At 49.4% G+C, this 8,940-nt stretch overlaps 1 protein-coding gene across 15 annotated transcripts in view; it reads right to left on the reverse strand.

Annotated features, from left to right (window-relative positions):
- PXK (PX domain containing serine/threonine kinase like) overlaps positions 1-3,525 on the reverse strand; it is a 93,741-nt gene extending 90,216 nt beyond the window's left edge. For 13 of the 15 annotated variants that reach the window (XM_024244408.3, XM_024244407.3, XM_063722018.1 and 10 more), the window contains exon 1: positions 601-3,525. In XM_024244408.3, the coding sequence (XP_024100176.2) occupies positions 601-702 (102 nt within the window). In that variant the 5' untranslated portion in view covers positions 703-3,525. Of the gene's footprint in view, positions 1-58; positions 499-600 lie in introns of those variants that run through there. The other 2 variants (XM_054551968.2, XM_054551967.1) reach the window with 2 other exon arrangements.
- Positions 3,526-8,940: the final 5,415 nt, after the last annotated feature.

The following is an 8,940-nucleotide window of genomic DNA, read 5'->3' on the forward strand; positions in this document are numbered from 1 at the left end:
TAACAGCCCCCCGACTGCCGCCCCTACCACTTCTCGGGACCAGGGCCAAGCGGCTAACCTGGAAACGGGGCTGCAGACCCCAGCCATTTACACTCTGCTGTCCCAACAAGTAGGCTCTGGAGTCACACTTCATTTGGCCCGGCACACCCTCATCCCCATCACCCAGACCCTCAGCTGCAAGGAGGAAATTCCACGGCCTCAAAAAGGAAAAGGCTAGCGGCGGGCAGAAGTGGATGGTCCTGAGCGGTCTCGTTCCTGCTCCCCTGGTCCAAGGTGAGCCCGGGAATCCTGCAGCCCCCGCCCCCGCCCCCCAACTCGGAGTCGCTTTCCTGGTCGCCGCCGAGCTCCTTTCACCCCGCGGCGCCGGGAGCTGCGGTCCACATCCTCGGCCCCTCCGGGCCTCAGCGTTCGCCTGGGCCCCAGGGGCCCTGACCCAGACCCAGCGGCGCGCCACAGCCTTCTCGGCCAGGGCCGCCCACCCTGTGGCCCGGTCTCCGTCCGACGACCCTGCCCGGCCCGCGCCAGGCAGCCCGCAGCCCCCTCGCGGCCCGGGGCCGCCCCACGCCGCCCGCCCGCCCGCCCGCCCGCTGGGCCGCGCACCGTGTGAGACTGCAGGCTCTGGCTCGCCTCGATGGCTGCTGTCAGCGGCACCGTGTCGTCCAGCAGCACCTTGCCGGCTGGCGGCTTCTCCATGAAGGCCATCCCGGGACGCCCGGCCGCCGCCGCCTAGGGACGCGAGGCAGGAACCCGAGGCGCCGACTCCCGCCGCCCGCCCGGTTCCACCGTCGCCGCTGTCAACACGCGCCGCCCCACGCGCCGCCGGGCCCGCGGGGTCCTAGCGCCGCCCTTCCCACGGCCGCCGCCCCGGAGTCCTAGCGCCGACCCAGCGGAGAACGTGTGGGGGCCGCCAGCACTGCCGCCCGCTGGCCCGCTCCTCCGCCTCGCGGCTGCCATGGACCTGCGCTTCCCAGCTCCTTGCAGCCGCACCGCAGACCCGGTGCCCTTAGCTCCGGGCTTCGGACCAGGGAACACCACCCTAAGCCATCACTACCAGGATCCTCAGATCCAGAGACGCCTGGTCCCGAGCCCTGGGATCCAGGAATCTTCAGGGCGAGATTTCCAAACCAGGCCTCTCAGAACTGGGCTTTTCTGGGACTGTACGTCTTGAAACCCTCAGAACTGGACCTCTGTCACCCCCCAGGCCCAAGGACCCTAAAACTCAGAAAAAGGGCCTTCAGGATGGGACCCCCAGTCTGAGCCCTGCAAACCCAAGACTTTCTGAAACAAGCCCTTCCTATTGAGACTTCACAGGGACTCTTGAACGTGGCTCCTCAGGCCTGAACACCTAAGAGCTGGACCCCATAATTGGAGGTCTTGGGCCCCAGAACCCTCAGACCCAAGCTCTAAGAACTGGAGACCCTATAAAATGGTCCAGAGACCCCCTAGCCTCTACTTTTGGCCCCCACTGCGGGCTCAACCACATCCCTTAGACTTGGGAGTTTTTGATCCCACCATATGGGCTAGAAGAACTTCAAACCAAGAGCCAAGCCAGAGAACCTTGGGATCAACTTCTCAGCCCTAAATCTGCCCACCGTCTGCCTGAACCCAAAGCCATAATCCTGGCACCACCTCATCCCCCCATCTCCATATATACCTAGAAATTTCACCCACACTGCCCTCTCCTAGGGCAGCATTCCAGGATACTGAAGAGTTAAATTTAGAATCAGAGGACCATCATCTCCATGGCTCTGGCATTTACCAGCTGTGTGATCTTCAATAAGTTACCCAACCTCTCTGAGTCCCAACTCCCCAATTTGCAAAGTGGAGATAACATTATTTGTATGAAAAGGTTAATACAAGGAATGCAGTAGACTGGGAAGGGGCTTGGCACATAAGAAAAACTCAAACGGTGGTCAGGCATGATCGCTCACGCTTGTAATCCCAGCACTTTGGGAAGCCAAGGTGGGTGGATCACCTGAGGTCAGGAGTTTGAGACCAGCCTGGCCAACATGGCAAAACCCCCTCTACTAAAAATATAAAAATTAGCTGGGCATGGTGGCACGCGCCTGTAGACCCAGTTACTCTGGAGGCCGAGGCAGGAGAATTGCTTGAACCCGGGAGGGGGAGGTTGCAGTGAGACAAGATCATACCACTACACTCCAGCCTGGGTGACAGAGTGAGACTCTGTCTCAAAAAACAAACAAAAAAACAGACAAGCAAAAACACCTCAAACCGTAGTCAGGCATGATGGCTCACCTTTGTAATTCCAGCACTTTGGGAGGCTGAGGAGAGTGGATGGCTTGAGCCCAGGAGTTTAGCCTGGGCAATATGGTGAGACCCTGTCTCTACAAAAAAAAATTAAAAAATAGTTGGGCATGATGGCTCACACCTGTGGTCCCAACTACTCAGGAGGCTGAGGTGGGAGAATTTTTTGAGCACAGGAGGTTGAAGCTGCAGTGAGCCATGATCATGCCACTTCACTCCAGCCTGGGCAACAGAGCAAGACCATCTCCGGAAAAACAAAACAAAACAAAGTCAATATTAGTTTCCTCCTTCCCCTACAGTTGACAGAATAGAAGGTTCCTAACTCTTAAATTTGCCTCCACTAAATTTCTACATTTCAGATAAGGGAACAAAGTTTCTTGGTAATCCCACCACCACCACCAAAATTTGACATCACAGGAAAGGCCCACATCATATATAAAGGGTCCCTTCTCCAGATCTCAAGCTTATCGGGATTGTTGGGCAGCCCCATTGAGTCAAGTAGCCATGACAGATTGGTCCCAGGGGCCAAGATCCAATAGAGCAAGATGTGAAGAAGGAATCCTGGACCTTCATGATTCAGCCCTAAAATAATCAGAACTCTCCCTCCATTCCATTTTTGTGCCAGTGTGTTTAAAAGCAGCAGTCTATTAAAGCAAAACCATATGTCATTTAGGGAGGATTCAACTTTTTACTTTCATTTCTTTGTTTTAAGGCAAATAGATGATTTCTCTGCCAGAGTCACAGAAACCAAAATCCAGCTATAATCATTACTCCTATTGTGATGTGGACTGACCAAGACAAGGCTCTTTTCTCTTACTGCAGGTGGGAGTATAAATTGGCCCCACCTTTCTGGAGGGCATTCGTACATTCATTCAACAATTATTTGCTAAGTACCTACTATGTAATAGGCCTAGTACTAGGAGCTAAAACAAATATGTATTAAGGGCTTTGAAAATGTACTTATCCTATGACCAAGTAATTCTGCGTCTAGGAGGGTATCCTAAGAAAATAATCAGAGATCAGTAAAAAAAAAAATAGCATGCAAAGATAAATGACTAACAGTTGGGTTTTGGACAAATCTTGGTAAAATCATGAATTTTTTGCAATGTTAAAAATCAGGCCAGGGTAAGTGGTGCATGCTTATAGTCCCAGGCACTCAGGAGGCTGAGGTGGGAGGATCACTTGAACCTGGAAGGTGGAGGCTGCAGTGAGCCAAGATTGCATCACTGCATTCCAGCCTGGGCAACAGAGCAAAACCTTGTCTCAATAAACAAACAAACAAATAAATAAATAAAAAGTCACATAATTAAAGAATATTTTATGATCTTGAGAAATGCTCTTGATATAATAGTAAATGAAAAAAGCAATTTAGCATCTGTATAATCCCAACATATCTATAGGACAAACACCAGAAGGAAATATATCAAAATATGGGTCGAGTACAGAGGCTCACACCTGTAATCCCAGCACTTTGAGAGGCCGAGGCGGGCAGATCACTTGAGGTCAGGAGTCCGAGACCAGCCTGGACAACATGGTGAAACCCTGTCTCTATTTTTAGAGAAAAATTAGCCAGAACATGGTGGCACACACCTGTAATCCCAGCTACTCGGGAAGTTGAGGCAGGAGAATCATTTAAACCCAAGAGGTGGAGGTTGCAGTGAGCCGATATCGTATCACTGCACTCCAGCCTCGGTGACAGAGCGAGACTTTGTCTCAAAAATAAATAAATAAATACGAACGGTGGGCCTCTAAGAAGCAGAATCATGATGATTTCTTCTGTATGCTTTTCTGTATTTAACTTGTAAGATTGGGGGAAAAAATGTTAGACAACTGGAGTCCAGTGCTCTGACAATTGCTTCCATAAGATAAAGTCATGACAGTAACAGGAAGAAGGCTTCTGTGGGGTTTAGCTCCATTTTCTCTGTAATCTGTCCAGACACACAGTCCAAATGCTTTTGTAAGAGAAACCAACTTGTCCATAGTTCATACCTTACAAGAAATTTCACATGCTCTGAAAAATGCATTTTGCATACTTTTACAAATTAGATTTTTTTCATTTAAGATTATGTGATTGGCGGATGACAATCTTCATGCGTATGTTTTTGACAAATGATCACAGTAATTATTTTTTTCAAAGTCAGTAAGTGGTACTTGAAGACTTTCAATATTACAGGTCCTGTAGAGGACAACATGGAAAAGAAGCAGACTCCTTTTCATCCAATAATTTTTAAGGAGGATAGGAAAGATTGTCACAGAAACAGTGACTCCAAGACAGCCTATACTGAGTCCTGAAATTGAGGCTCTGGATACCATGAGAAGATAAGAAAGAAAAGAGTCATGGCACTAGACTGGGTTATGGGGCAGTTCATGGAAGAATTGGGGTTTGAGAGGGGCCTTTAAGGATGGGTGAGATTTGGATAGCAGGATATGGAGAAAGAACATTTCACTCAATCTTTTTTTTTTTCCAAAACGGAGTCTTGCTCTGTCGCCCAGGCTGGAGTACAGTGGCACGATCTCGGCTCACTGCAACCTCCACCTCCCAGGTTCAGGCAATTCTCCTGCCTCAGTCTCCCAAGTAGCTGGGATTACAGGCACCTGCCACCATGCCTGGCTAATTTTTGTATTTTTAGTAGAGACGGGGTTTCACCATGTTGGTCAGGCTGGTCTTGAACTCCTGATCTCATGATTTGCCCATCTTGGCATCCCAAAGTGTTGGGATTACAGGCATGAGCCACCGCACCCGGCCCATTTCACTCAATCTTTTAGCAAACCCCTTGCAGAATACTAGATACCAGACACTATGTCAGGCACAGGGGAGTTAAAACAAACAGGACAGATGTCATCATCTATCAAGCTGCTTACCTACATGAACGAGAAAAACGATGAGTCCGGGCTCAGTGGCTCACCCCTGTAATCCCAGCACTTTGGGAGGCTGAGGCAGGTGGATGGCTTGAGGTCAGGAGTTCAAGACCACCCTGGGCAACATAGCAAGATCCCATCTCTACAAAAAATAAAGGCCAGGTGCGGTGGCTCATGCCTGTAATGCCAGCACTTTGGGAGGCTGAGATGGGTGGATCACTTAAGGTCAGGAGTTCAAGACCAGCCTGGCCAACATGGCAAAACCCCATCTCCACTAAAAGTACAAAAATTTGCCGGGTGTGGTCATGCACCCCTGTAATCCCAGATACTCGGGAGGCTGAGGCAGGAGAATCGCTTGAACCCGGGAGGTGGAGGTTGCAGTGAGCCAAGATCGTGCCACTGCACTCCAGCCTGGGCGACAGAGCAAGACTCTGGCTCAAAAAAAAAAAGAAAGAAAGAAAAAGAAAAAGAAAAAATTAGCCAGGCATGATGGTGCATGTCTGTAGTCCCAGCTATTCAAGAGGCTGAGGTGGAAGGATAGCTTGAGCCTAGGAAGGTTGAAGCTGCAGTGAGCCATGATGGTACAACTGTACTCCAGCCTGGGGAACACAGTGAGAACCTGTACCCATCACCCCCAAGCCCTGCTAAAAAAAAAAAAAAAGAAGAAAGAAAGAAAGAAAAGAAAACAACGTGGACATGCAGTGACAGGCTAGTTCAGGGGTTTATGGAAGCCCTGGGCACTGCAAAGCCATGTAGGCTGCAGGACTGGAGAATAGGATGTGTGAAGGGCTGGGGAGGAGATGGCTCAACAGGAAAGGTGGGGAAAGAAGGAGGCTTTCCGCACCCTTCTATCCCCAGCTGTGTTACACAGGCTCCTGACAGTTAAGGATGTTTGCAAGGGAACAGATACTTCCCTCGGAGGAGCCCCTCTGAGATCACAGTGACCACTGACACATATATCTGGCCTGGGCTCTGCTGCTTCAAGGAGGGGAACATGAATAACACGCAGATAAAAGTAATGAGGGAGTCGGAAGCAGTGGCTCACGTCTGTAATCCCAGCACTTGAGGAGGCCGAGGCAGCGGATCACCTGAGGTCGGGAGTTCGAGACCAGCCTGACCTACATGGAAAAACCCTGTCTCTACTAAAATTACACAATTAGCCAGGCACGGTGGCAGAGGCTGAGGCAGAATAATTGCTTGAACCCGGGAGGCAAAGGTTGCAGTGAGCCGAGATCACGCCACTGCCTCCAGCCTGGGCAATAAGAGCGAAACTCCATCTCAAAAACAAAACAAAACAAAACAAAAAGGCCTGGCACGGTGGCTCACACCTGTAATCCCAAGACTTTGGGAGGCCGAGGCAAGCAGATCACAAGGTCAGGAGTTTGTTTGAGACCAGCCTGCTGGCCAATATGGTGAAACCCCATCTCTACTAAAAATACAAAAAATTAGCCAGGCATGGTGGCACACGCCTATAATCCCAGCTACTCGGAAGGCTGAGGCAGAAGAACCGCTTGAACCCGGGAGGCAGAGGTTGCAGTGAGCTGAGATCGTGCCACTGCACTCCACCCTGGGTGACAGAGCGAGACTCCATCTCAAAAATAAATAAATAAATAAATATAAAATAAAAAAGTAGTGAGGGAGTGATGAGAATGAGAAGAGGGAGATAACTGGGGAAGTCAGGAGGGAGAGGGGAAGGTAGGCAGATGGGAGAGAAAAAAAGGCAGAATGTGAGATCCAAAAACTAGGCAAAAAGCTGCCCTCATAAGCCTGAGGAAGAAGCTGGAGTGTTGGTCACGGTTAAGGGCCTAAGCTCCCAGGTTACTTCTTGGGTTCACACTGGCTACACAGCTCACTGGCAGCCTGACCTCTCTTTGCTTCAGTTCCTCGTCTGCAGAATGAAGATAATGATAGCCTCCACTCTGTAGGATCATTGGGAGGACTGGATGCGCTAATATAGGCAATGACCTGGAAGACAGGCTGGTAGGGAGAATGCAGAGTATTAGTTCTTATGTTATAAAGGAAATCAGGGCCAGGTGTGGGGGCTTGCCTCTTTAGGGCTCCTGAGTCTCTTTGGGGACAGTTCCTGGCACAGAATTTGTGCTCAGTAAATATTTGTCAAATGGATGTGTGAACAAACCAAAAAAGGAGGCAGGGCATGGTGGCTTACACCTATAATCCCAGCACCTTGGGAGACTGAGACGAGAGGATGGCTTGAGGCCAGGAATTCAAGGCAGAGCAACATAGTGAGTGAGACCCTGTCTCTACACATTTTTTTTTTTTTTTTTTTGAGATGGAGTCTCGCTCTGTCACCCAGGCTGGAGTGCAGTGGCGCGATCTTGGCTCACTGCAAGCTCTGCCTCCCAGGTTCACGCCATTCTTCTGCCTCAGCCTCCCGAGTAGCTGGGACTACAGGCACCTGCCACCACACCCAGCTGATTTTTTGTATTTTTAGTAGAGACAGGGTTTCACCGTGTTAGCCAGGATGGTCTCGATCTCCTGACCTCGTGATCTGCCCGCCTCGGCCTCCCAAAGTGCTGGGATTACAGGCATGAGCCACTGTGCCCTGCCTGTCTCCACAAAATTTTTAAAAATTCACCAGGTGTGGTGGTGCATGCCTGTAGGTCTAGCTACTCCAAAGGCTGAGGTGGGAGGATCTCTTGAGCCCAGTTGAGGTGGCAATGACCCATGATTGTGCCGCTGGCCTCCAGCCTGGGCAACCAAGCAAGACTGTCTCTAAAACAAAATAAAAATTAAAAATAAAGGAAATCAGCAGATGAACCGTACAGGGAGAGAAAAGTTGTTCAACGGAAAGGAATTCAAATACTTTTCTCCCTGGAAGGGAAGAGAACAGAAAAGGAATTAGAATTGAAGGTCAGAGTTGCAAAGGTCATAAAATAACAGCCTTATCTAGTTTTCCTTACTAAGGAAAGGAAACTGAAAGTGAGAAATCAGGTATTTGATGAAATGAAGCCAGAGACAAGCTCTCAGTCTAGCCTTTCCCTTTCTCTGCGAATTCTTCTGGGAAGTGAGCCCCTTAAAATAAATACTGTGGTAAGCCACATGATTTATTTTTATCTACCCAAATCAGTGTCTTGTCAGTAACCCCTTGAGGATACTGGATTTAAACTGGATCCATGATCCATGGGGAACCAGGTTTCAAACCCCAAGACAGCCTCGATATCCATCTGGCATTTGAAATGGCTAAGGCTTAGCTGGGCATGGTGGCTCACGCCTATAATCCCAGCACTTTGGGAGGCCAAGACAGGTAGATCGCTTGAGCCCAGGAGTTTGAGACCAGCCTAGGCAACATAGTGAGATTCCCATCTCTACAAAAAGTCATAAAATTAGCTGGGCATGGTGGCACATGCCTGTGATCCCAGCTACTCAGGAAGCTGAGGCAGGAGGATCCCATGAGCACAGGGAGGTCGAGGCTGCAGTAAGCTGTGATCCCACCACTCCACTCCAGCCTGCAATATATATATATGTGTGTGTATATATATATATATATACACACACACACACACACACATACACACACACACACATTTCCCACTGTTGCCAAATGTTTAGATGGCCCACAGGTTGTTTGTCTAACAACTTGATGTTTGCCCAGATTGACTGAAGATAATGAGTTTTAGCGAGGATGCTCCTTAGGCCTGGCAACTACTCTACAAAATCAAATCATAGAAGCTTGTGAAAAACTCAGTGTTTCCTAAGTAGCCTGGCCTCCTAACTCAAAATGCTTTTATTTCTTTAAATATTCATGATCTGGATCTAAAACAACAAAACTCAACCCACAGTCATTCTTATTTCCTT

Source organism: Pongo abelii, chromosome 2 (assembly GCF_028885655.2).
Source record: "Pongo abelii isolate AG06213 chromosome 2, NHGRI_mPonAbe1-v2.0_pri, whole genome shotgun sequence".
Taxonomy (NCBI): domain Eukaryota; kingdom Metazoa; phylum Chordata; class Mammalia; order Primates; family Hominidae; genus Pongo; species Pongo abelii.